The 25,669-nt window shown below is 42.7% G+C and overlaps 1 protein-coding gene across 1 annotated transcript in view; it reads left to right on the top strand.

The window, feature by feature from the left end:
• Window positions 1-25,669, top strand: part of AGAP1 (ArfGAP with GTPase domain, ankyrin repeat and PH domain 1) — a 303,223-nt gene that overhangs the window by 12,598 nt on the left and 264,956 nt on the right. The window contains 1 exon segment of the mRNA XM_086615366.1: window positions 24,010-24,068. Coding sequence (XP_086471492.1) covers window positions 24,010-24,068 — 59 coding nt within the window.

Genomic DNA, 25,669 nt, shown 5'->3' with positions numbered 1-25,669 from the left:
AAGGAAGAGAAACTTGCTGTTGGATGGATTTTACCAGAGCTGTCTGTGGGCAGTTTTCATCTGATTCATTTGAATCCCATCCTAATTTGGGTGCAGTGAAATACCAGGGCTTGATTGGAAGGGACTTTTTTGTCCCTTCTGAATCAAGTCTGAAGGTCTGCGAGGAGTGAGGAACTGGTGATGATTTTTTTTAACCTGTAGACTGGAAAGTCAGTTAGCCCTTTTCTTCCACTTGTGTGCTGCAGATGTTCACTCCCAGCCCAATTCCTTACCTTGGCTGTTCATCCCCACCAGTGGCAGGAAGGTGATGATACTGCTGCTGAGCCAGGTGATGCGACTGTCCGTCTTCCAACATATGTCCCTGCTTTGTGCAACCACTGGAACATCTGCTGAACAAATATGATGGTTACTCGCTGTCCCGAGGGCTCCGGGTGGTACATGGGAGCACCTGGGAAGTAAGGCTTTCCTGGAATCAGTTTGGTAGGGGAAACTGAAACCTGCGTTTAGAGTAAGAGACTCCAGGATGAAGTGGGATTTATTTGCTGTGCTAATTACAGTTTTACTCTAGGTAACTGTTAAGTGATACTAATGTTAACTCCTTCCTATGATTATATGCCTTTTCCCATAAAAACAGAGGTTCCATGGTGCTTGTGGATTATGTACTTTCAGTCGTATATGTTAGTGTTTAATGAAAGCACACTATATCACTCAAACTTCACTATGAAATCCCTGGCAGGTCCTTAATGTGTGTGTGGGCACATTGTGGACCTTCACCCAGGAATCCTTTTATTCAGGTGACTTAAAGAAATAAACGCACTGAAGGAAATTGTTCTTAGTCACCCCTGGAAGTTACTCTGGCAGAAGTGTAGGCAGTGTGCATCAAGGTTTTCTGCAGTAACCCCCTGTCCCTTCTTGCCTGTAAGAAGACATGTTGGGACAGGGCTTCTCTTCATACTTCCAGAGTATGTTCCTGTCACAGCTTGCCTTAACCTCTACCCTTGCAAAGTATGTAAGGAATTGACTGATAACAAATCCCTTTCCATCCCCAAATAAAGAAGAAATCAAGTGTGATCCGAGTATGCATGCTAGGTTGTATTCTGAGGGCCCCCAGGTTGATACAGCAACTACAGTCAACCTAATGCTGCCCATGTGTAGTGTGGATAAAATATGGAGGAGATAAAATATCCGTTCTGTGTGGAAGTACTGCTTTAGTTCGATGTTGGGGGCTTGACAGCGTTCAGTGCTGGATGATGGAGCTGGTTACTATGTACTACTGACTTAAAAAAAGGTGTGTAATCCTGTTTCCGCAAGCACAAGATTTTTTAATACAGTTTTCCTTTAGTTCTGGTTTTCTTCCAAGTCAGTATCCCTGTCCCGAAACACTCTGCTGCTTGCACGATTGTGCTGCAAGTGTTTTGTTGGTGGCTTCTGAAGTGTGTGTAGGACTGTCTCTTACTCCGTATTGGCTTTTCCAGCCCTATCTGCTCTCATGTCCGCATACCATCTCCTTCGCCAGCCCACTCACACGGCTGCCGCCGATGCAGTTGAAGGGAAAAAAAGAGGAATTTAACTGTTCCTTCACTCAGCGAGCTGCGTTACCCAGCGAAACTTGAGTGAGTTTTGCAAAATCATTCCGTACATAAAATTCCCAGTACCACTGTTTCTGCGTAGTGCACTCGCTCCGTTACAGCAAGGTTACATGGTTCTGACTCAAAGGAAAAAGTTCGTTGCTTTTTGGACCCGATCTGAGTTCCTTTCTTGCAGAATAATTCTAGGAATGTGTCACTGGAATCATCACAAACACTGCTGGCCTTTTCTGTTTACACATGCTGTCCCTTGTCCTCCACAGTGGTACCAGCGGGACAAACCGCTCTGATGACACCATCAGTCCTCGGGGGAGGATGCTGGAAGTGTTTCTTGCAGAATTGTGCAGCAAAAACTGAACAGAAATCACAGCAAACCCATAGTGTGGGGTTTTTTTTTGTGTTAGGGTTAATAAAAATGAAATTCTGTATATTTTTCTCAATCATTCATGGGTCTACCTTTAATAAATACTTGACTAACAAGCTGTGAGTGCTGGTTGAATCCTAGAACGATTTGGGTTGGAAGGGACCTCAAAGATCATCCAGTTCCAACCCCCCTGCCATGGGCAGGGACACCCTCCACTACACCAGGTTGCTCAAAGCCTCATCCAACCTGGCCTTGAACACTTCCAGGGATGGGGCATCCACAGCTTCTCTGGGCAACCTGTTCCAGTACCTCACCACCCTCAATGTAAAGAATTTCTTTCTTATATCTAACCTAAATCTGCCCTCTTTCAGTTTAAATCCAGTTCATGTAACTCCCACAAAGGGCTCCCCTGATACACCGCAGCTACACTTGTGCTCAGACTGCTGTAGTTTAGCTTTTCATGTCAGCCCTTGGACCCTTTTCAGCCAATCTCAGAGGAGTTTTTTTTTTAAAAAATATTTCTTTTTTCTTTTTTTTCAATGGCTTGGCGTTGTTTGGGGATGTTACATAGGATTTATTTATATGTATATTTTATAAACTAATTTTTTTCCAATGTATAAATACATATGAAAAATAAGTCTGATTCCAATGTCATTGTTTCAGGCACACTCCTGTGCATATTTAATCATTTTATGGCTGTTTTTAGGCTAGTGAGCTGTCTGATGGGAGTTTGGAGTCAGGCCCTGCGCTCTTGTTTCTCTCCATTCCTGTGCACTCTTTTTCTGGGCTTGGGAGGCAGGGAGGTTTGGAGTTATAAAAGCACTCCAGATCATGAAATCACTTAAAGTCAGTTTTACCACCTTCATTTCTTCATGTTTGCTTAGTAGAATGACCAAACAGGCCAAACCTAGGAAAATATGATTGTGGAACCAGTGAAATAAGCTGAAGATTCACGGGTGTTGAAATAAGCAGTCTTTTCGCACTCTCATTTTTTCTCATTTTGATGTCTTGTTTTTTCCAGCAGATGACTTGAGCTTGAAACCTCGAGCCTCAAAGTGGTTGTGAGGCTTTTTTGTTTGCTTTGTTGGAGATTTTAGGGGGGTTTTTTAGGGCTTTTGTCAGAGACATTGGCAACACTTTTGAGGAGTGTCTCTGGGACACTGTAACTAGTACATGAAGTGGAGACAATTTGTGTTTGAATTACAGCATAGCTTTTGAAGTCTTTTGAGTTTAGGTCTTCAGGAATGAGTGTGTCTTTTAATTTCTATAGCAGATTTTTGAGCTAGAAACTAAGACTGTTTAACTTGGTTTTATGAGAGGTTATTGAAGTGTGTAGGACTTGAGAACTGCAGCAGTAATTTTGCTAAACGGTCATTTCCGAACCTTCAGGAGATTGGCAGCCCAGTTGAGGTCTTCCCGTTGCCATCTTGGGCATCTGGCTGGAGTTGTGCAGATGTGTTCAGCGTGTTCTAGTCCTGCTATTAGAACAGCACGCATGAAAAACAAAACACAAAGTTCGAGTTCTCGGTAGGCTCTTGCGGTGTTTGTACCTTGTGTCCCTGGGCATGTTGTAAATCACTTCTGGAAATAATTTGGAAATGACTGAAAAGAACTTCAGCAGCCTTCTAATTGCTGCAAGGAGAAAACATCCTGTGCCGAAGGAGCTTTGCAAGAATGGCGTCGTGTTTCTCCTTCATATTTTGTTTTATGTTTAGGGAGAGGTGGGGGATTTTTGCGGTTTGGAGTAGCTCAGCTCAGGTTTAGGTGTTGCTCTTTATCAAGGAGTCTCCTTTGACATAGCTTGAGGGGCTCGGTCTCCCCGGGATTTTTGGCATGGGTATTGAGAGTGTTTTACTGCACTGTTACGGCATGTTTAATGGGAATGTTTGTCCATAATGCCAGCAGAAATCTTCTTCTTCTTCTGGGATCAACTTTCTGAGGATCTAATTGGCAAATGCTTTCGTAGTAACTTCAAAATACTAATTCTTGCTGTATGTTTGTATTGTGTAACAGGCCAAGAAGTAGCTTTCAAACACAACGTCTGCATCAAAGTGTGGGAAACTTATATTGCTTATTCTTTCACTCTGTGCAGAAAAGCTTGTAATTTCTAATCTGATTAATCTTTGACATTTTATTTCCCAAATTTGAATTGAGTGATGGCAGTTTTCCATTTTTTAAAAAATGTGATTTCCAGCAGTTCCTTTTGAAATTCAGCATAATTCCTTTTTTTTGTGTGTGTGTGTGAAAGTGATCAATAAGGACTGTAGTGATTTTTCTGTTTGATATGAAAGACGAAGCGCATGACTGTGCAGATGGACTGTTCAGCTATCTGAATTCACCTTCAGGCTTTCCTAAGCTTGCTTTTTCTCCAGGTGAAAAAGCCTCCTCCTTTAGTTCTATTAACTGCTCTTGGGCTGCAGTTGTCCAGGTCTCCTGTCATTCTGGAGGTAGATTTTTCTCGTCACATCCTTTGGGATGCATGGAAAGATAGCCGTCCAGTTGGATAAGCAGCAGAACTGGTGGTTTTATGTTGTTTCATTGGTTTTTCTCATATTTTGTGATAACTTCCACTCATATTTCTCTTAGCTTCGTGAGTAGTGAGACTTCTACATGGTTTTAGACTTTGAGGAGATGGATGCCTAAATGAATTTTGAAGGTGTTGTCTGATGTGACAAGGGCACTAGGAGTGGTGGTTCTTGGGGTGTTAGACTTGATCATGAGTCGATGTTTAATTCAGAGGTACAATTTTCAGCCTAAAATCCGTACTGGGTTTCTTATTTGTTATGTTTATCTCAGACTTTTCCTTCATAGCAACTTCTTCATTCAGTAACGCTTTGAGAGCCCTCTGTGACTGCCTACTGTTGTTTGTTTGTTTTTTTTTTTAACGGGGAAAACGTTATAACTATTTAAATTATTTTAAAGTGAGTTGGGTGTATCGATTTGGTAGTCGTAGGTGCTACTGATTGGCATGAATATACGTATGTTGGGATGACTATAAAATCATATTGTGGGATGTGTTTCCCAAGGCCCTTCTCCTCTTGGTCAGTTGGACAGGATGGAGTTTACTGCTTCAGTTTCTGCAGGCAGTGCATGAGCTTTCCAAAAAAACCTCTCACCTGAAAAGCAGCCTGTATGGAGTGGTTTTTTTTTTCAGATGATGCTCATTTCTACTGCAGTGCTGGCTGAGCATTGTTAATCTAACACTTTTGCTAGATTATTTTTTCCTTTCTTGTTGTATTTTATGATGCCCAAAGCCATTTAATAGGTAACATAGTTTACAAGTGATTCCCCTCCTCCCTCAATATAACTTTAGCATAATTTCCAGTGATGGTAATCACTTTGGACTGTTACAGATGACAAGCATGTCTGATTGTATATCTACGCCTTGCTTAGCTATTCAAAAACTGGGATGCAAACAATTAGGGATGTGTATACGTTGTGTATGGAATAGAACAGGGCATGCTGAACACGTCAGCTGTAATGATGAGCAGGTTTGATTAAAATTATCTTATGAGAAGCATCAGGGCAGCATTTATAGGGCCTGAAGGCATCTGCTGCAGGCTGTGTCTGAGGCAGCAGCGATGGGAGGGCCAGAGGGAGGAGGGAGATTTAACCTGAGTGGAAGGGAATGCTTCGAGTTTATAAATGTGTGTTCTTTTACAAAAACACTAGGCTCCTGTGCGGCATTTGATTTTTTTGTAATGCAGCCTCGTAAGGTGATCCTGCATAAAATTGCTACGTGCCTTTTCACCTTTTCCTTAGCTTTATATTGATTCGGCAGCTCCTGCCAGAGGAAAGGGCAGCATGGTTTGTTATTCTTATTCCATTAGATTTGGTGATAACCTGCAGCCCCAGCGAGCTGGCCAGTCCCAAACGGGATGTAGATATTATGCACTTGCACTGGAGGCTGGCACCGAGGCAGATAAGGTGAGCAAACTGTCAGGAGATATTCACATTGTTGTCTGAATAAGAGGAAGGTGAGGTGAACAATATGGATTATCTGAAAACCGTATTATTTTGCCGTTTTTACTGCATGTTTTACTAACTGGAAGAACTGCGTTTAAACATAAGTAAGTACAAGCTCCTAGAGCTGTTCATTCTGATTTTATTTTGTAGTGGCTGTTCTTTTATATACCCAGATATATCTCATCAAATGGTTAATGTTAACTGTGACCTCCCTTTCTCTGTGAGTTGGCAGTAATTTGCATAACATGGTGGAACACCACCTTTTAAAGGCTGATTAATACTTCTGTGAGTCAGCAGAGACATGAGTAATGGGTGGTTCTCAGCCCATAAGGAAAGACTTTCACAAGTGATAAAGGTGAAGTGTTAATTGGAGCCAGCTGATACATATCGTTTAACCTCTGCCTTATATTAAATGATCTGGAGATTTGTATTTCAATTGTTGTGAATCACTTACCCAAACCACCTATTATTAAATGAGTTGGGTTTTCTTGGCTTGTTCTTGTTGGTATTTAGGGTATAAAACATTTTATTGATCCGTAAACATGGAAAAATGTTGCAGTTGTGCAGGATGGAGAGATTTCACTACTGGGAATATCTCTTTTTTTTAGAGTTACAACCAGAGACAAAGGCCTGTCCCATGTATGTGTAATAAGCACATCTCCTTAATTTGAAGACTTTTGTATTAAACTAGCTTTGGATTTCTATAAATACATACTGAGAATACACTGAGCAGGGGGTGTATCACTTTTCCAGCTCCCTTCTCTGTGAGATGTGACTTGACCAGCAATATCCAGTTGTGCTTGTTTATTTTCTCGTTGCACAGACCACGAACACTTACTGGCTGCTGTACAGGGAACGAAAACTTGGGTGCTGGAGAAGAAACTCTTGTATTGTTGAGATTTAGTTTTATGTCAGTGTCTTGTGGCATTTCAAATAGTTACACGAAAACCCGCTTCCTAGATAGAGCTTTGATGGTGCTGCACGGGTAGTTGGGTCCTGGCTTGCTCGCACGGTCTCGGAAAAACGTCGGAAGGACTGAGCGCTAAAAATATGTCCTTAACCCCACAGCAGTGGTTTGTGTTGGCCTTCCTGAAGGAATGAATCCCTTTAATTAGTAAGACAGTGAAGTTTATTTTGAGGTTTGCCTTGGTTTCAGTTTGGGATGTGAACTCTCATGCACTCTAGCTTAAAAAAAAAAAAAAAAATTAATAAAATCCTGTAGCTGTGACGAGGCGTGCTACAGCTGTTGGCAGCAGCTGCAGCGTGCACTGTGCTTGTCCTGGTGCCTGCCTTTGCCTGGGAAGAAATAAATCCATTTAAATGGGGAGCAGGAGCCCAAAATTGTTTTGATCTGCACCGGTAGCTGACTTGATGTGCTAACCACGTTGTCTCTCTATTTGCTATCCTAAAGACAGTTTGAGTTCCCCTTTCTTCGTGCAGGTTCAGCTTTTGGTAGCACCAGGGAAGGCTGAACAGAAATAGTCAGACTTGTTTCAACTGAAAAGAAGAGTAACGAAACTACTGAAGGGTTTAGAGAACTTGTCCTATGAGGAGCAGCTGAGGGAGCCAGGACTGAGAAGAGGAGGCTCAGGGGGCACCTTATCGCTCTCTACAATTACCTGAAAGAAAGCTGTAGGGAGATGGGGGTCGGTCTCTTCTCCCACGTTAGGAATGACAGGACGAGAGGGAATGGCCTCAAGTTACACCAGGGGAAATTTAGGTTAGATATCAGGAAAAATTTCTTCCCAGAGAGGGTCGTGAAGTATTGGAACAGGCTGCCCAGGGAGGTGATGGGGTCCCCATCCCTGGAGGTGTTTAAAAACCATGTGGATTTGGTGTTGAGGAACATGGTTTAGGGACCCTGACAGTGCAGGGTGAATGGTTGGACTCGATGATCTTGAGGGTCTCTTCCAACCAGATGATTCTATGAACTGCAGAAAATCAGCACACATCCATCAGGTAAATACACCAAACCCAGCCTCGTCATTGCTATCCCTGAGAAGAGGATTGTCAAAATACTTGAGATCTGGCTGCCTAGTGTGCGTTGTCCTTTGGTTGCCCTCTCCTGCTACTAGTCACAGAGTTCCCATCTTGCAGAGGTGATACGGTGAGGCCAGAGGATTTTCGTAGCCCAGTTGTGATTTGCAGAATCAGAGGGGAGGTCCCCAAGTGCAAGAAAATGGAGAAATTGCCATTTTTGCACCCTGAAGATGGAGCTTGCCCTGTGCCTGGTTGGAGCAGCAGCATGCGAGGTGGCACTGCCGCCATCTCAAAGCTCCAACAGAACAGCTTTCTGCAGGGGGGAAGAGCTGGTCCCTCTAATTTCCAAGATGCTGGAAGCATGCGTTTAGTGTAGCGTGTTCTGCTGCTGCTTTTTGGGTGGTTTTGTTAAGATACGTAGACTGGAGCTGTTTCCTTTCTATTTTTCCATTGTACTTCTTCCAAATGGCTGTGTTTTATTAGGGGTTTAAGGCTGCACTTGATTGTGTTAATTATTTTTTTAAGAGTGTGTGCTAGTGTTGTGAGAGTCGAGGCTGACACCCTTCTTGTTAGCTTTGAAGTACGTTTTAGATCTTTCTGTGGTTTTGACTTTCACGTTTTGTTTTTTTTTTTCCAAACATAAAACAATTTCTCATAATGAATTTCAGTCCCTGATGTGGTTGGGTTTACCTTAGGAAGTGTTAAAAAGGTGAAAAAGAATAAAAGAGGACAACTGGCCTCCAACTTTTTTCTCAGCTCATGAAAAGGCAATAGGAGGTTGTGGCAATAATAGGGAACAGAATAGGAAGAGCGAGGAATTTCCGAAGTGTTTGGATGCAGGGGTTTAGCAAGGAGCCAGTTCACGACGTGACGTTGGAGCATGTCACAGGTCAAACCAGAACAGCGTGAAGATGCGGCAAGAGGACTTGTGCAAAACCAAATTATTTTTCCAAATTCTCCTTTTAACGGGGCTCACTCGCGTGTTGTGAAATAGTGGGTACAAAAACATTAAAGCAGGTTTGTAAGTCAGAAGGTGCAGGTCTTTTAGGTGTAGCTAAAGCTGGTTCTGAACTTTTCATGGGCTTCTCTAAAGGTATAATTTCTAGTACGATTATTTGAGTTTAAAGCATGAGCCTGAGGTGATGGGAGCCTGATGAAGCTCGGAAAACATACTGGAGTTTCTTGGCTTCACCCAGCAAACACAAACGAGATTATAACCGGAGGGCAAGATTTTTGCAAAGGCCAAGGAACAGTTTTATTCCTGGGTGAATGTTTTTTTAAAAAAATGTAATATTACCAGTTTTAGCAAAGCTAAAGATGCAGCTTCGTAAATCTCAAGTATTAGTAAGAGGAGAAGTATTAGTAAATTGATATTTGCGTGTAGCCTGGGGTTTTTTTGCTTCCAATAAAATTTCCTGGTAGCCTCAGAGGCACGTCAGCTTCTGCCTTGATTTAGGTCCCGGTGATTCAAGCTGTTGCACGAATTCTTCATGTGGTGTGGGAAGATGGGTGGTGATCATGGCTTGTGTGATGGTTCTGACCAGTGTAGCGATGATGATGATGGTTCTGTCCTTCTCCCCTCGCAGACCTCATGTGACATGTCAGACCCCTCAGACCTGGCAGTAACTGCTGAGCTTTGGAGGGAGCTGAATTTAATGTAAGCTCACCTGGGGTTTGCAGCATCCTTTTCGCCAGACTCTCTTGCTGCTGCTCTGGAGCACCGAGCGCATCGAGGGTGAGGTGGGACAGGCTGCCTGGGAGGAGAAGGCAAAGGAGTGGTTGCAGATCTTGGGATCACGGCGATGGCTTTGCTTGCTTTCAGTTCCCTAAGAACTTGCAGTTTTATCTGCACCTGCAAGTTGAAAGAGGCTTTGTGTTTTAGGTAGTTACTGAGTCTAAAGTTCATCTGACAAAGATTTTGAGTTTCCAAAACAAATATTTTCTCCTCGTATACATCTGTTTTCTGAAATGCCTTGTAGTAGCAGGTGCTTTTTAAATAGGAAGCTGGGGAAGGAAGCTGCTGTTCTAATGGAGCGTTTAGTCACATAGTTTTAACTTTAACTTTTTTAACTGTTACATTGTAAGCAGTTTTAAGGCAAAAGATAATGACAGGCCCGAGATCTTCCCTTTTCATTCTTTCCTTTCTCTCTGCTTCAGGACTCTGCCTCTTGCTCAGCTGCGCAGTGTTAAGACACAGGTTTTTAGTGATGCTTTGATGGTTCTGTGATGGTTTAACGTTTTGGTGGTTTAACAGTCTCTTAGGCAGAATGGTAATGAAGTGGAGTAAGGGGGCATTATCCTTATTACAGGAAAATAAAAACTAATTGGGCATCTGAAGGAGCACCTGAGATGAGTGTCTGCACTGCTTACGTGTGCTGCTGAAGCTGAGTCTGGTGTCCCTGTGCAGTCTCAGGGAAGGAGATGGAGGTCATGAGGAGAGCATCCAGGGCACCTGTCTGTCCCGGAGCTGCCTTCAGGGGAGGCCCTCTCCTTGCCCCAAGAGGTCTGGGAGACAGTCTTCCCAACAGGGAGCAACACCGGGTGTTGCCAGTACCTGCCCTCACCCCAATTTCCTGCTCTAGGTTCTCCCCCTCAGCTGTTAGGAAATCTTTCTATCTTAATGGATCTATTTACGATAGAAATAAAAAGGGGCCTCTTTCCACTGTTCCCTTGTTGCTGTAACTAAGGCTTTTGCGTTGGTTCCAGCTCAAAGTTAATTCCCTTTGAGAGCATGCCTTGGATTGCATTAACATTTTTTTTGACATTTGACAAAAGCCTTGTTTAAACAAGTTAGATGTGCATCAGGCTAATAAATATATTAAAAAAAAAAAAAAATCAGATTATTCCTGCTGTGCTGTTCTCTGGAGAACAGTGTCTCATTTGTATGTTTTCCACTAATTGTCTCCAAATCTTGCACGGGTGATATCAAGTTAGGGAAAGTGGACTTAGTATTACATATGGTATAGTCAGGGAAAAAAAGGCTCTGTTTTGACAACCAACATAGCAATCTCAGAGACATGACTCGAGTTCTAAAAAATGTTTTCAGAAATGTGTTGCATAAACAAATCATAATTTCCCTTGTGGAGAGGGGAAATATTTTTCTAGATGTACTTTTGCACAAACACGCTGGACCCATTTTCTGTAGCCACAATTGAAAGAACCGAAAAAGTAAATCGATGGTCAGATGATGCCGGAGTGGAGATTTTGGTTGACGAGCGAGGAAGTTGGGCCAGAAGTAATTGAACTTTTGATACTGCATATTTTTACATCTGCGTGCTGTGACTGCACCAGATGGTGCAGGGCAGCAGAAGAATAAAGCATCCTCGATCGCATCGTCGCTCACTTCACAGTCTCGTCTGGCACCATTTGCTTGCAGGTTCCTTGAGAGGGAAGAACATTTGGAATAACCGAGTCCTGGTTTGCAAGCTGAGTTGCTGGATCACACCCGTTTAACCATGTTTACTTCATCGTGGCTGCATGGGTGTGACGGGGGGTAGAGTTTGCCTCCGTCTACATTCATCACGCTTACGGCATCCCACCACCGAGCTGAGAAATTCAGAATAAACCCTACAGTTGGATGGACAAATGATGTATTGGGGAAGGGCAGACTTGGCTTTTATGGGGGAAGTCATGCCTCACATTTACTGGAGTTCTTTAGGGGAGGACGAGGGAATTTTGTTATTTTTGATGACTGAAAGAATTACTGTCACTAGAGACTTGAGCTGAGCTGCCATCAGATATGAGGGAGGAGAGTCCTCTTGTGCATATAACTTTTTTAAAAGTATGAAATAACGTATAGGAATAAAAAGTTGATTTTTTTTTTTTTCTTTTTTCTCCTTTGAAAAAATCCAGCAGCAAATGTTGGAGGAATCTGTGCTGCAGCCTCTTCTGGTTAAGATATTGATAAGCCCTGGGAAAGAAGATGAAATAGGGTGACAATTTACTGTTTGTTCAAGGTAGTAAAAAAAACAGGAGCTGATTGTGCAGAGTTGCAGGAAAATCTTACGATGGATGGCCGTTGATGTACTGGCAGACTAAACTTAATGTGGATGGGTGCAGAGAGTCGTGTAGGGAGAGGGCAGCCCTAATTCATGTAACACAGCTCGGAGTGAGCTGTAAGCCTCCGTAGAGATCCTGGCATCTGTAAGTGCTTTCATGGAAGTCATCAATGAAGTGCTCTGCAGGGCTCAGAGCAAAGAGTGTTAAGGATGGAAAACAGAGCAAGTTGTCATGCCTCCCTGAAAAGAGCGTAGCGTGCCCATCTTTGGAGGCTTTCGGAGGGTGACTGTGGTCCTCGCATCTGGAAATAAGTATATAGAAAAACAAAAAGGTGCGTTCTGAAGAAGTTGAGAGTTGTAGAACACTGGAACAGGTTGCCCAGAGAGGTGGTGGATGCTCCATCCCTGGAGACGTTCAAGGCCCGGTTGGATGAGGCCCTGAGCAACCTGATCTAGTTGGAGATATCCCTGTTCCTTGCAGGGGGGTTGGACTAGATGGCCTTTGAAGGTCCCTTCCAGCCCTAACGATTCTATGATTCTATGAAGGCAGTAAGTTTGGTCCAGGCGAGAGCCAATCCGTCCAAGCAGAGTGGTGCAGCCTGGGAAGGGGAAGGCAGGAGGGATCATCGCGGGGTGAAGACGGAATCCCTCTTGATTGTCCCTTCTTACACAAGAACTGAGAAGCGTCTTGTGAAACTGGTAAGAGGTAGATGAGAAAACAACCCGAGGAATTTTTCTCTTGTTATAATTCAAAAGCTGATTGAGCTGTGAGTCCCTGTAGGACCTTGGGAGTGTCAGTCCTGAGCAGAGGTGCACAGCCATTAGCCGATGGATGGAACGCATGAAGGGCTTTTTTTATATGAAGAGGCTACTTTTAGCTGAAGCACGTGCTGAGCTGAGCTGAGGGACAGCAGGGGCGAGGTGTGTCATAGGTGCCACCTTGTCTGTCCTTGTCTGCTGCCAACCTGGGCCAGAGTAGGAAGGCAAATGAATTTTTAGTCTGGGTTTTGGTGTTTGCCGCTGTTGTAAGAGTTTGTGCTTTTGTCACTGTTTCCTTAAGCATGTCTTGGTAGTCCCTCTATCTCCTTCCTTCTGTAGCTTTTTTTTTTCCCCAGGGTCACTGTGGTTTTGCGCATTTACCGCTATTTACTTTGTGTTCTGCTGCTCAGGTTTAGGTGATGCTCAGATATTGCCCCAGTATAATCTCTCCGGTGGAATACCAGTGGTGGAAATCCTTTGGCTAGCTGACTTTACACTGCATGCTTGGTTTTCGTTGAGTGGTGTTGGTGTTTTACTGATAAAATATCTATCTTCTCCTCTACCAAGTAGTCACCAAGTTTATTTTTTGCTTTGTTTTTGAGTTACAACCATTCTTAATCTGAAAAACTGCAAGTCTTTTCAGCCTGCCAAGCAGTGCATCTCAGGGATTTTTTTTTTTTTGCATCTCTATTTTGATTTTCTTCTTTCTGGATTGCCAAATAAAATCTTTTCCTACATTCATTTAGAATGTTCTTCTAGTTTCCCCCAGTTCATCTTTCTCAATTTATACTTAGACATTGATTCTTCTTCTGCCAACTGTATAAACTGTCCCTCTTCATCCTTTGATGCATCGTAGGAATGTTTCTCGTTAATGTTCAGATTTGAGTAAGAAAGGCTAACGCATTGCTTGTGCCTGTAGTCGGGAAGGGCAACACAGGCTGTGGTTTTTGGAGTGCCTTGTTTGGGCTGCTTCGGACATCTTTGCTCGGATGTGGATTTAGTCCTGTATTTTCCCCGCTGTACTCAGCAGTTTGGAAGAAGCGTATCACTCCCTGATGTCTCGAGCACAGCTTGTTACAGCTCAAAAATCTTACTGCCAGAGTTTCAGTTGGTTACATTTTGGGATCATCTTTCCTGTGCTGGCTCTGTCCTTCCCTTGAGACAGGAGACGGTATAAAACAGACCTCACCTTTGACACTGACCTGCTTTCTGGTGAAACCCAAGAAGACAACGACATTTACCAACCATTTCATCTCCAGTGGCTTTTTTTTTTTCTTCCTGGAGTCCAGTACTACTACGGTTACTTGTTTAGCTGCTTTCTCTGAAGCTTTGGTACTTAACAGAAATATTGTGTGTTGCCTGAAATTTTTTTTTTTAATTATTTCATTGCAGGGCATAGATGTAACTGGAGGCGTTAGAACAGCCCAGAGCCTTTGTATGAATCCACTTTGGCAGGGATGGTGTTCCAGTTGTGCTTAGTGAGGGTCTTTTTGGTAGTACATTTCATTTAAAAGAAAAAACAACAACCAACCAAACAAAAAACACACAAAGACTAGTAAGACTTAAAAAAAAAAAAAAAAAAAAAAAGAAACCGAAGCTGTTAAGATATCCTTAGTTTGAAAGTGATTATTTCCTTTCCCAATTTTACTGGGGCAGTGAACAGCTTTACTGCAGTGATGGTTCCCTTTTTTCTTTGTCTGCTTCTTATATTCCTTTCAACAACAACTTCTTGTTGTGGTCATCACTCCCTGTTTAACAGGGGACAGCTGGGACCAGGATTTTTCAGTGTCACATTTCTCGGAGGGCTGCTGCCCAGTATTAAGGAATGTGCATTTTATTGGAATTATGTTGTAATCCTGATCATCCTTGCTCAGAACATCCCTCTTTGAAGTGTGCCGTGCTTCTCCCATGGCCGAGTTGCCTCAAGAGAAAACACTGGTTTTATCTGTGGGATTTTAATTTTTCTGAAACTAACTGTGCATCAGCTCCGGAACCTGACCCATGGTGAAAATACAGGGAATGTCAAGTTTTTCTTTGTTGATTATGTCATAGATTTAGGCTGTAAGGTGTCTATGAGGAGAAATCTCTTCTGGATTTTTTTACTCGTTTATTTGGTTGGTTTTGGGTTTATGGAATTGGGTTTTTTTGAGGGGGTGTGGGAGTTCTTTTATGTGAGTGTTTTTTTGTGTTTGGGTTTATTTAGAAGGCTCGTCTTGGTTGGAATTATGTTATATTTAAGGACAAAACAAATATTTTGGTGGTGTTAGATCTAAAACTGCACCCACAAAACTGATTTTGGGAATATTCTTGGAAACATTGTACATCATCTCAGTCCTGTTGTAGGAAGCATGGGCCTGTTTCCAGGGGTGGAAGCTACGGAGGTAAGATCTTTGGAATCACCCAGAAGCCTCCTGCTCAGCAAGGTTAAGTATAGCCATAGGTGTCATGGAATCATACAATGGTTTGGGTTGGAAGGGACCTCAAAGATCATCCAGTTCCAAGCCCCCTGCCATGGGCAGGGACACCCTCCACTACACCAGGTTGCCCAAAGCCTCATCCAATCTGGCCTTGAACACTTCCAGGGATGGGGCAGCCACAACCTCTCTGGGCAACCTGTTCCAGTGCCTCACCACCCTCTGAGTGAAAAATTTCTTCCTTAGGTCCAATCTAAATCTCCCCACTTTCAGTTTAAAGCCATTTCCCCTTGTCCTATCACTACACACCCTTGCAAAAAGTCCCTCTCCAGCTTTGCTGTAGGCCCCCTTTAAGTACTGGAAGGCTGCTAGAAGATCTCCTCGGAGCCTTCTTTTCTGCAGGCTGATGATGAGGGTGGAAAGTGGGAATATTAGCAGCAATAAAATACTTCTTAATTCAAAAATTCAAGACAAAACCCACGCGCCGCAGTGACAGAGCAGTGCTCTTAAATTCCCATGCCCCGAGGCGTATTTTAGGAGAGGCTGACTGGTGGGCTGTGAAGGTTGGATAGCTTCTCTCCATCACCGGTCCTCCTTTTGTTTCCATGGCAGCGCAAAGGCTAACGCTGTTGCAGCTACCGGTTGTTACTGGAAGACAGATTTTGGGTCCGACCTAAATAGCTGTTTCATGCAGTTCTCGGTTACAGGGCATGTTTTTTCCGATGTCAGAGGTACGTGCGGCTCTCATGAGTTTTGGCTGAGGAGCCTGATGCCTTAAAGAAGCTGAGCAAGTAATTAGCAAGTAGATATTGCCAGCGATAAATCTGACCAATATCAAACGTTTATGTTGGAACTGTAGGAGCTTGAGGGGTTTTATTCTTTCTGACAACACTGGGAGGAGTGGGGGAGTCTTTTAAACTGACAGCTCACAAAAATCCCTCCTGTTTCAGGCTTGTAATTGAATTGCTTCCTGGCAATTTTGGTCACTTTTTCCTGCAAGGAGTGTGTTAATCCTATTAACGAAGTGTAAATAGGGTGTCTTGTGCGATGGGACGTGAGTTCTCAGCCCGAGCTTCCCAGAGGAGGGCTGGGAGGGGACAGGACCACACCGCAATTCTGCTTTCGGGTTAAACTGCGTGAGAAGGATAAATGACACTTCTGCAATTTGGGAAAAGAAAAAGGAGACTGCTTGGAGTTACATAGTTGCAGAAATAATTTCTAACTGATGTACAGGGGAAAGCCATATAATCTATAATTCTATCGAAATGAGTGAACAGGGAGGAAAAGCCTTAACTTTTCCTGATACTGATGGTTTTCTAAAAGTTTTATTTGTTATTGATGTGTAGTTATTGTTCATAACTGTATACAGAATGGAATGTCTAAGCAGAAAAGACCATATCAAAAGCTGACTCATTTTTTAGAAACAGGTATAAGATGAATGAAAAAATTTATGTATTTATGACAATAAATGACACTTGTGCAATTTGGGAGAAGAAAAAGGAAACTGCTTGGAGGTATGTAGTTGCAGAAGTAATTTCTAATTGATGTACAGGGGAAAGCCATATAATCTATATACATATAAATATATATATAAAGGGCCTTTTGAAATATGACACAGTCTTCCAAATAATATTTTATGCAAAGCTTGAAAATAATTATGTCAGAGTATTTTTCTGCTATGCTGTGTTGGAACTAAGTTGGTGCTTTGACTTTAAATGCTGGGGGCCGAGTTGGAGAGAAGGTGTGCTGAGAGGCTACCCCTCCTCTGAAAAATGCATATTTTATGCATATTTATTTTTTATTTTCACAAGTCTCGACCCAGAAGTTGCATGTTTCCCTCTTTGCTGAGAAAACTGGCACACAAGCTTTGGGAAATACGTTCTGCAAGTGCTCCTTTGATACAGCTCCAAAGGAGACGTGTCGGTTTATCCACGTCTTTGTGGGCAAGTGGGAACTTGTAGGATTATTTTCTGTACCTGTTTGCTCTGAAGTTTTTATTTCAAAGTAGGAACTCTGAATATTGCTTATAATGCAGAAATTATCTGGGGTGGTGGTGCTGTGGATCAGTGTGATGCAGTTGTTGGTACTTTAACTTCATTCACATGTTTTTGACGGCTCCTGTTCCCATCAAAAAGAAAAGGATCTTTTGCTGAGAGATTCCAGAGAAATCCCTTGGCTTTTTTTATTTTTTTTTTTTTATAACTTTTCCTCATTTAAAAGGACAGCAAAGAGACTCTGGGTTAGCCTGAGGGAAGCTCTTACTAAGCAGCTTTCCAAGAATCATGGAAGATTTAAGTCTTTTCATGTCGTACTGCAGAGACATCTGCCTGCCCTTCACTCATTCCTCCTTTTGGACAGGTTTGCCGTTAGATTTTTATCTCAATCAGACAAAAAGAAATCTGTGAGCTTCTCAGACTTGGGATTAAATTGCTGGTCAAGGGCGAGGTAGTTGGGTGACAATAAAGGACAAAACAAGGATAGTGGAGGGAGGGCTGGTGCGGCACAAGGAACGAAGCAGAGGTTCCTGCGCTGGCACTGCCGATGGGCTGGTGGTGCTGGAGCAGCTGAGGTTCCCCCCAGAATATTAATAAACAGGTAGACTTTGGCTTGGGGAGATGTTTTTTTTTTAAGCAGGAGGGATCCAAAGGATGACAAGGGTGGTGTAAATCTAATCATCCCCAGTTAAAAGTGTTGACTCTGTGGTCTGATTAGCCGCCTTGCTGCCGTTGCCCATGGCAGTAAATGGAATTCGTTTAGGTTAACAGAGGGCCTCCAGCGTTAAAAATGGAGTATGGGATGAAACAGACTTCTGAACACCTAAGACAAGCTTTTCCTGTGGTTATTTCTACAAGACTTCTGGTTTTGACATGACTTCCCTCCCCTCTTTTGAATCGTGAATGATTTAATCGACCTTGATTCTGTTGTCTCTCAACAACATTATTTTGCTAATACTTATTTACTTTTTAGTGATTGTTCCTGGGTTTGAAGAAGGAAATTTGTTTTTCTATTTGAGAAGTTATTCTAAGCAGGGCTTTTATGTACAGAATGTTGAAACAGTCAGACCTTCCTGGAAATCTACTGCTGTGCTATGCCATGGAGTACATCGATCTTGCCAAGAATGGCCATCGAGTCCCAAGATTTCACTAAAACCTTGCCTTGATGGAGAACCAAAATAGCATGTGCACCTAATTCTTAATATTGGAACTAATAGAGAAGTTTCCTCTAGCTAGAGCTGAGTTACTAAACTGAGGTTTTAAAACAGCCAAGGATCTTGCTGTAGTTTGTGCTTTGACAATATGATTTGTAAGTGGAACTGAGAAACTCTAAATGTAGTGGTGGAAATTAAAAAAAGAAAAGGAAGCTGTTTTGTGGAAGAGTAAACTTGAAGGAAATGCATCTTTGCATCTTAAACTATCTTCTTGGTGCACGTTTTAGAAATAAATGATTGACACCATGCATGTTTGAAGCTTTTGATCATCGATGCAGAAGTTAAATGAACAGGACATACAACTGCGATTAATTATTGACAGAAGTCATTCCTTTCATATGTGTAGTCTGTAGCTAGATGTGAAGGTTGAGTTCACTTGAATTCCAAAGTCGGAAAGTAATGCAAACAAGACTCCAGTTGATGAACTTCATACATGTGGTTCCATTTATTATGCAAATCTCTTCCAATATGTTTAAATCAACACGCAGTAGTGGAGTTTTTGTTTCTCCAGCAGCGTATGTTTGTGCTTTGCGTGCTGCAGTTTGATGCATCCCATGTCTCATCGTTGGGCTGTAGCTAGAAGTTAGTTTTCTTTTTTAAAATAATAAAGCAAAGCCCCAAGCTTGTTCGTCGTGTTCTATCTTCAAGTATTTGACCTTTTCACCTTAACTTCCATTGCTCTTGGGATTAACTTGGAATAAATCACTTCTTTCCGAGGCGTTTTTACTAGAACTAAATTGGTTAGCTGGGTATTGAACGTCGATGCAAATGATGGTGCATTAAATAACCTCTTTTTGCTAAAGAGGCCAGATGCTGTTTCATGAAATGTTCTGGTTTTAACTGTCACTGTTCCTTGTAAACATGCCAGTGTAAATTCTACTGAGGAGGGAAGATGACCTCGTAGGTGTCCTAATAAAAGTTTGTTGGTTTTTTGGTAGTGTTTTTTTGTGTGTGTGTGTTTTTGTTTTGCTTTTGTTTTTCTAAAAAAGGGCAATGGAAGACCTTCTGTAATATAATTGCAAATTGAAGATAATAGTATTGTGAAACTTTAGTTTAAATTAGTTGGGTTGAGGTCAAGTTTTTTTTAAACAGGCGTATTTTTGCAATGAAATGGCGTTTCAAATATTCTCTAGTAGCTTGAATGCTCAGAACATGTGTGTGTAGCAATCACCAGGTACTTTAACAAAAAGGAGAAAGGTAGCTTTGTCAGGAAGTCCGACAGCTTGTCGAGATAGTGTTATTGTAACTTAGGTCTGTCATACAGTTACATGTAATTAATACCTAGTAAAAGTGTTTCATGGAATCAAACTTAACTGGAGTAGTCTTTCTTGACCCGATACTCAAGGTTTTGCATGGTAAGATTTTACCGTGGATTTTACTTGTTAGGTGTCCTGTAATCTTCTTGTGTTATGGAGGCTATTGGTATAATTATTAGCTGACTAATGAGTTCTGTTTAAAGAATTAAAAAAAAAAAAAGTGATCATCCAAAGCACCAGACTTTTAAGTACAAATTTGATATCTTTTAATGGGAAGGGAGTAGTGGTTAACCATACAATGATCGAATTTAAATTGACACTTGCATGTTTTCATGCATTTAAAATAACTGTGAATCTTGATTACGGTTCCACAAGCGATGACCAAAATAATAAGTTTTTGTAAGTTACAGCAGCATCCCTTAGGAAATCTGTACTTTATGCCCTGAAGAAGTACGTTTGCATGGAAAGGAACTGTTTGGTTTGTTGGCTTCTCTTTATGGTCAGTTCTTTCCTCTCATGGTTGAGCTGGACGGCAATTTCTTCTCTTTTTCCACTGCTTCCCAAATTGACAATAGTTCAAAGCAAAACCGTGAGAATTGGTAGTTTACTGTCAGGATGAGTTAGGGAAGGATTCCTCTTACGCTAAGGGCTATAGCAGGTTTTTGGAGGTGCATTTTGAGTTTTGGTGCTCTGTAGACTTTCCGTGGGCTGTTGGAGAAGCTTTGGGACCTGGAATGAGGCAGTCACAACAGTGGTTGCATGTTCAACTCTGCCCTCTGACAGCACAAGAGCCCAGGGCTCTGTTTTGTCGTTTCAGTTCAGGCATTTGTATCCACTCTGTTGTGATCCGAGATCTTCCATCCCACACTGTAAGGGAAAAATATTCCTCCTCTTGGGAAGATTTACAGGCTGAGAGAGCTGGGGCTGTTCAGCCTGGAGAAGAGAAGGCTCCGGGGCGATCTTATAGCAGCTTTCCAGTACCTGAAGGGTCTACAGGAAAGCTGGAGAGGGACTTTTTGCAAGGGTGTGTAGTGACAGGACAAGGGGAAATGGCTTTAAACTGAAAGAGGGGAGATTTAGATTAGATATAAGGAAGAAATTTTTCACTCAGAGGGTGGTGAGGCACTGGAACAGGTTGCCCAGAGAAGCTGTGGCTGCCCCAACCCTGGAAGTGTTCAAGGCCAGGTTGGATGAGGCTTTGGGCAACCTGGTGTAGTGGAGGGTGTCCCTGTCCATGGCAGGGGGGTTGGAACTAGATGATCTTTGAGGTCCCTTCCAACCCAAACCATTCTATGATTCTAAGACAGGAAAACGTCTACGCCAAGTTGCAGTCCCTCTTGAGTGCCTTGGTCCCTCCCAAGAGGGACCAAGTCCCTCCTGCAGTCCCTCCCAGAGCAGCTCTGTTATGTGATGTTCCTGAGGGAAGTATTGCTGCCGCTTTGTATCTCTCCAGTTGTTTTCGGTTCAGTGTGGTGCAGAAAGGTCTCCTTCACTTGTCTGGTTTGAGACTTGCATTTTCATGTGTTCCTGGTTTCCTGATTGTCGTCTTACTGGAGGCTGGAACACTGCACAGATCAGCTATCTGTACCCTTGGTGAATCCTGCCTATTTAAATGGAAGGACGCCTTTGACTCAGGCAGTCACTGAACTCAATGGCTGTTGGTCTACAGGAAAAATATATTCTTCTGCAAGTGTCTCCTGTTCTTCGCTAAGTGTCATCTACAAGTCTCTACTGCCATAGCTGGATCTTTGGCTTGAGCTGGTGCAGCCCTTTTGTGTGCTGATGTGGTGGTTTCTAAGCAATGCAGTAAATAATATATATTCCAGCTGCGCTGACTTACTTAAAAAGGAGGAATGTTTTTGAGAAGAGGAGTGGGACAACTCTTGAGACATGCATTTTTTTTCTTCTCTCCACCCCAGGTCTCAAAGTTCATCCTTTGTCATCCTCTCTGTCCTCATCTTTCCTTTTTTTTTGGCCTGAAGCCTTTGTTTGGTCTTAGACTGTGAGGATGTTTGGGAAATGCCTGTGTGCTGCTTTCAACATAAACAGCTCTTTCTGAGCTCAGGATGAGGTGACAACTGGAAGGTGCTGCTCATTTGTCACCATTTCGTGGTGCTTCAGGTCATTGTTACCCGTTCAATGAAGTTGTAACGTTCAGCTCTGACATGTGCTTAGTTTGCTTATTCCAAGCATGATTAGTGATCCTTGGTGTTCCTTCTATGGTAAGAAATGCTGATGTGATCATGGAGGAAAAAAACCCAACAACTTAGAAGCAATATTTGCTTTCTTAAACCTTTATTAGATAAACCAGGATTGAGAAGCATCGGGTTGCAGGAAGATGATTTGCGTGTTGCTTCCCGGTCAGACCTCACCAATACAAGAGGCTTGTTTTAACTGGTGTAGAGCCCCATCCAATACAGATGTAAACCGGGGACTTCAGTTTTTGATCATCTCAGATTACTTCAGATCATGCAATGGGAACTTAATGGCCATAATGTCTTCTTTTGCAGCTGGAATATGAAAAGGTTAACCCAAGTCTTCAGAGCATCTTAATCTGAGCCTTTGGTTTTGGTTTTCCTTCTCCTTCCAGTGACAGAGTGGGAGGCAGCTCAAGACTGTAACAAACCAATATAGTTATTTTTTCAAAATATTTTCATGTAAATACACATGTCCTGCTAGTATACACAAGCTTCTATTTGTAGCTGAGATGTAAAGTGATGTGTTACAGATGGAAAAGGCTTCCAAATTCATGGCTAATATGTCTTTGTAATACTGAGCCAAAGTAATATATTTAGTGGGAAATGGAAATACAGTGCAACATACAAGTTTTTGCTTTGAGATTGTTTTTAGTGATGCAGTGAGAAAGCTTTGCTTACAGCTGGCAGTTTTAGTGAGGGTGCCATCTGGGGTGGTAAATTGCTTCCAACTTTTTTTATTCTTTGGATCAAAAGATATAATGAAATAGCCTTCTTCCTCTCCTGTCTGGCGTTTCAGAGAGGAAGTAATGGCTTCTAAAACCTTTGCTTGCTTACAGACAGTGTGGTCAGGGGTAAATTTTCACCTGTTGCTTCCTATCACAGTAGGAATAGACTCTGTAACACAGGGACTACCTTGGTGCTCTTGAATTGCTGTGGAGTTGTATCCAACCTGCTCAGTGGGAGCACTCTTTGCAGCCTTCCAGTGCTTAAAGGGGGCCTACAGGAAAGCTGGAGAGGGACTTTTTACAAGGGCAGGTAGTGATAGGGCAAGGGGCAATGGATTTAAACTGAAAGAGGGCAGATGTAGATTGGATCTAAGGAAGAAATTTTTCACTCAGAGGGTGGTGAGGCACTGGCACAGGTTGCCCAGAGAAGTTGGTGGCTGCCCCATCCCTGGAAGTGTTCAAGGCCAGGTTGGATGAGGCTTTGGGCAACCTGGTGTAGTGGAGGGTTTCCCTGCCCATGGCAGGGGGGTTGGAACTAGATCATCTTTGAGGTCCCTTCCAACCCAAACCGTTCCATGATTCTATGATTCTATGCGACACACAGTCATTCGTCTGGTTCGCATGGTTTGGAGAGGGTTACGTCGGGATTTGGAGTAGTTCTGCTTGGATTTTTAACAGAAGTGTCTTTATCTGTTTGCTTTCAGTTGACTAGACCTGTACAGAAGGAACAAAACTATAAATGTTTTAGAGGTGGAAAAATAGAGCCTTGTTTCTCCCTTTTTTTTTCTTTTTGTATGCGTGGAATTGTCAGTGAGCTTGGACTCGGGTGCAGCCCTAAGGACTTTCTTTCTATTGGGAGCGATGATGAATTTAACTCACTAATTTGCCAGAAATCGCCCCCCGCCTTCCCTGAGTCATTTTTATTTAATTTTAGAGTAAATGGCTCTGCGGTTTATTTCTGTCTAGGCTGTGCTACTGAAAAATAGCACGTTTCTGGAATAAACCAAATATTCTCCCTTACCTGAGAAGGGATGCTGCCACTGGCAGTTGCAGTTGTTGACATTAATTATGATGTACAGTAAAAAATAGCATGTTTTTGTAACAGGCAAATATTCTCATTACCTGAGAGGAGAAGTTGCTGCTGACGGTGGCAACCACAGCTGTTGACACCTAGTGTGATGAGCAGTCCGAGGCTTTCCTTGTAGAGAAGAAATGTGTCGTGCTGGATGGGAAAGAGTTTAACCATGTGTAGACTGAAGAGTCTTTTCACAGCCCAGAAGGACTGGAGTTAGTTTGACCTTGTTAATGCTGGCGGAGATGATAGTTAAACTTGCTGCAGAGAGTGCGTCCGCTCTGCCAAAGGTTTAATTCCTGATATTCTTGAGTTTTTGTATAATTTATCCAAGCTCCTAGTGTTTTTCACATGGAACTATCAGTCTCGTAAGACTGAGTGTGACTTTTGGTCTCACGTACTCAAAGCCTTAGCATGAAATTCGGCGCGGCAGACCGTTAAATGTCGTTGTCCTGATTTTGTCAATGTTTTCCACTTTTACAGATGCCTTTGTAAATAGCCAGGAATGGACACTAAGCCGATCTGTACCAGAACTGAAAGTGGTGAGTTTATATTTACTTCTGTCTCTGAAAAACATACTGAAAATGTTATGTGCAACCGAAAATCTTCAAAGGTTCGTTAAATCAACCACTGAGGAAAAATATAGAAAATGATTTTAACAAGTAAAGCGTTTTACTTAAACAGGACTATTTTTGTGAAGTTCACGTGTCTTCTGCTTTTGTAAACATACTTCAAAGATCTATTTGTATTTTATTGCTGTTTTGGCTTGTTTGACTACGTGACCCACCTTCCTAGGGTGGCCTTCTGAGTAGTGAAGTCTCACACTTCTGTAAGAGGGGGAAGTGGAAGCTAGCAGGTGGTATCTGAAGCTCCTCTTATCTCAGTGTAATTATTTTTCATAAGGAATTTCTTCAAGGAACAAATGTCTTTTCTCCATTTCTTAGAAAATGTAACTGAATTTGTACTGAACAACAAAAAAATATTTTGAAAGTTTGTGTAGTGAATCAAAACCTACCTTTTACTGTAAGAATGATCCCATTTAATAGCTGCTTACAATAGCTTTTCCCTTGGCTGAGCAGTTTTCAACATAGGTGGAAGAAAAGACAAAAAGTAACACAGAGGCAGATTGGGGAAATTTCCCAAATTTGCCTTTTTAAGTGTTACGAACATGGAGGCTGGAGATCATAGAATCCCAGAATGGTTTGGGTTGGAAGGAACCTTAAAGATCATCTAGTTCCAACCCCCCTGCATGGGCAGGGACACCCTCCAACCAGGCCTTGGACACTTCCAGGGATGGGACATCCACAACTTCTCTTAGTGCCTCACCACCCTCAGAGTGAAGAATTTCTCCCTTATATCCAATCTAAATCTCCCCTCTTTCAGTTTAAAGCCATTGCTCCTTGTCCTGTCACTACACACCCTTGTAAAATGTCCCTCTCCAGCTTTCCTGTAGGCCCTTTAGGTACTGGAAGGCTGTTAGAAGATCTCCTTGGAGCCTTCTCTTCTCCAGGCTGAACAGCCCCAACTCTCTCAGCCTGTCTTCATAGCAGAGGTGCTCCAGCCCTTGGATCATCTTTGTGGCCCTCTTCTGGTCCTGCTTCAACAACTCCTTATCCTTCTTGTGCTGGGGACCTGAGCTGAACGTGGCATGGCAAGGGGGAGTCTCACGAGAGCAGAGCAGAGGGGCAGAATCACCTCCCTCGACCTGCTGCCCATGCTGCTTTGGATGACCTGGTTGGTACATTGCCGGCTCATGGTGAGCTTCTCTTCAACCAACACCTCCAAGTCATTTTCCTCAGGGCTGCTCTCAATCCATTCTCTGCCTGTATTTGTGCTCGAGATTGCCCTGACCTACGTACAGGACCTTGCACTTGGCCTTGCTGAACTTCACGAGGCCCACCTCTCAAGCCTGTCCAGGTCCATCTGGATTGCATCCCTTCCCACCAGCGTGTTGACCACACCACACAACTTGGTGTCATCAGCAAACTTGCTGAGGGTGCACTTGATTCCACTGTCCATGTCACCGACAAAGATGTAAAATAGCACTGGCCCCTGAGGAACACCACTTGTCACTGGCCTCCACTTGGACATTGAGTTGTTGACCGTAACGCTTTGATTGGGACCATCCAGCCAATTCCTTATC

The sequence above is a fragment of the Tauraco erythrolophus genome, chromosome 8 (genome assembly GCF_009769465.1).
Source record: "Tauraco erythrolophus isolate bTauEry1 chromosome 8, bTauEry1.pri, whole genome shotgun sequence".
Classification (NCBI taxonomy): Eukaryota; Metazoa; Chordata; class Aves; order Musophagiformes; family Musophagidae; genus Tauraco; species Tauraco erythrolophus.
The sequence above is the reverse complement of the archived record's forward strand: the minus strand, read 5'-3'. Positions and strand labels throughout refer to the sequence as shown.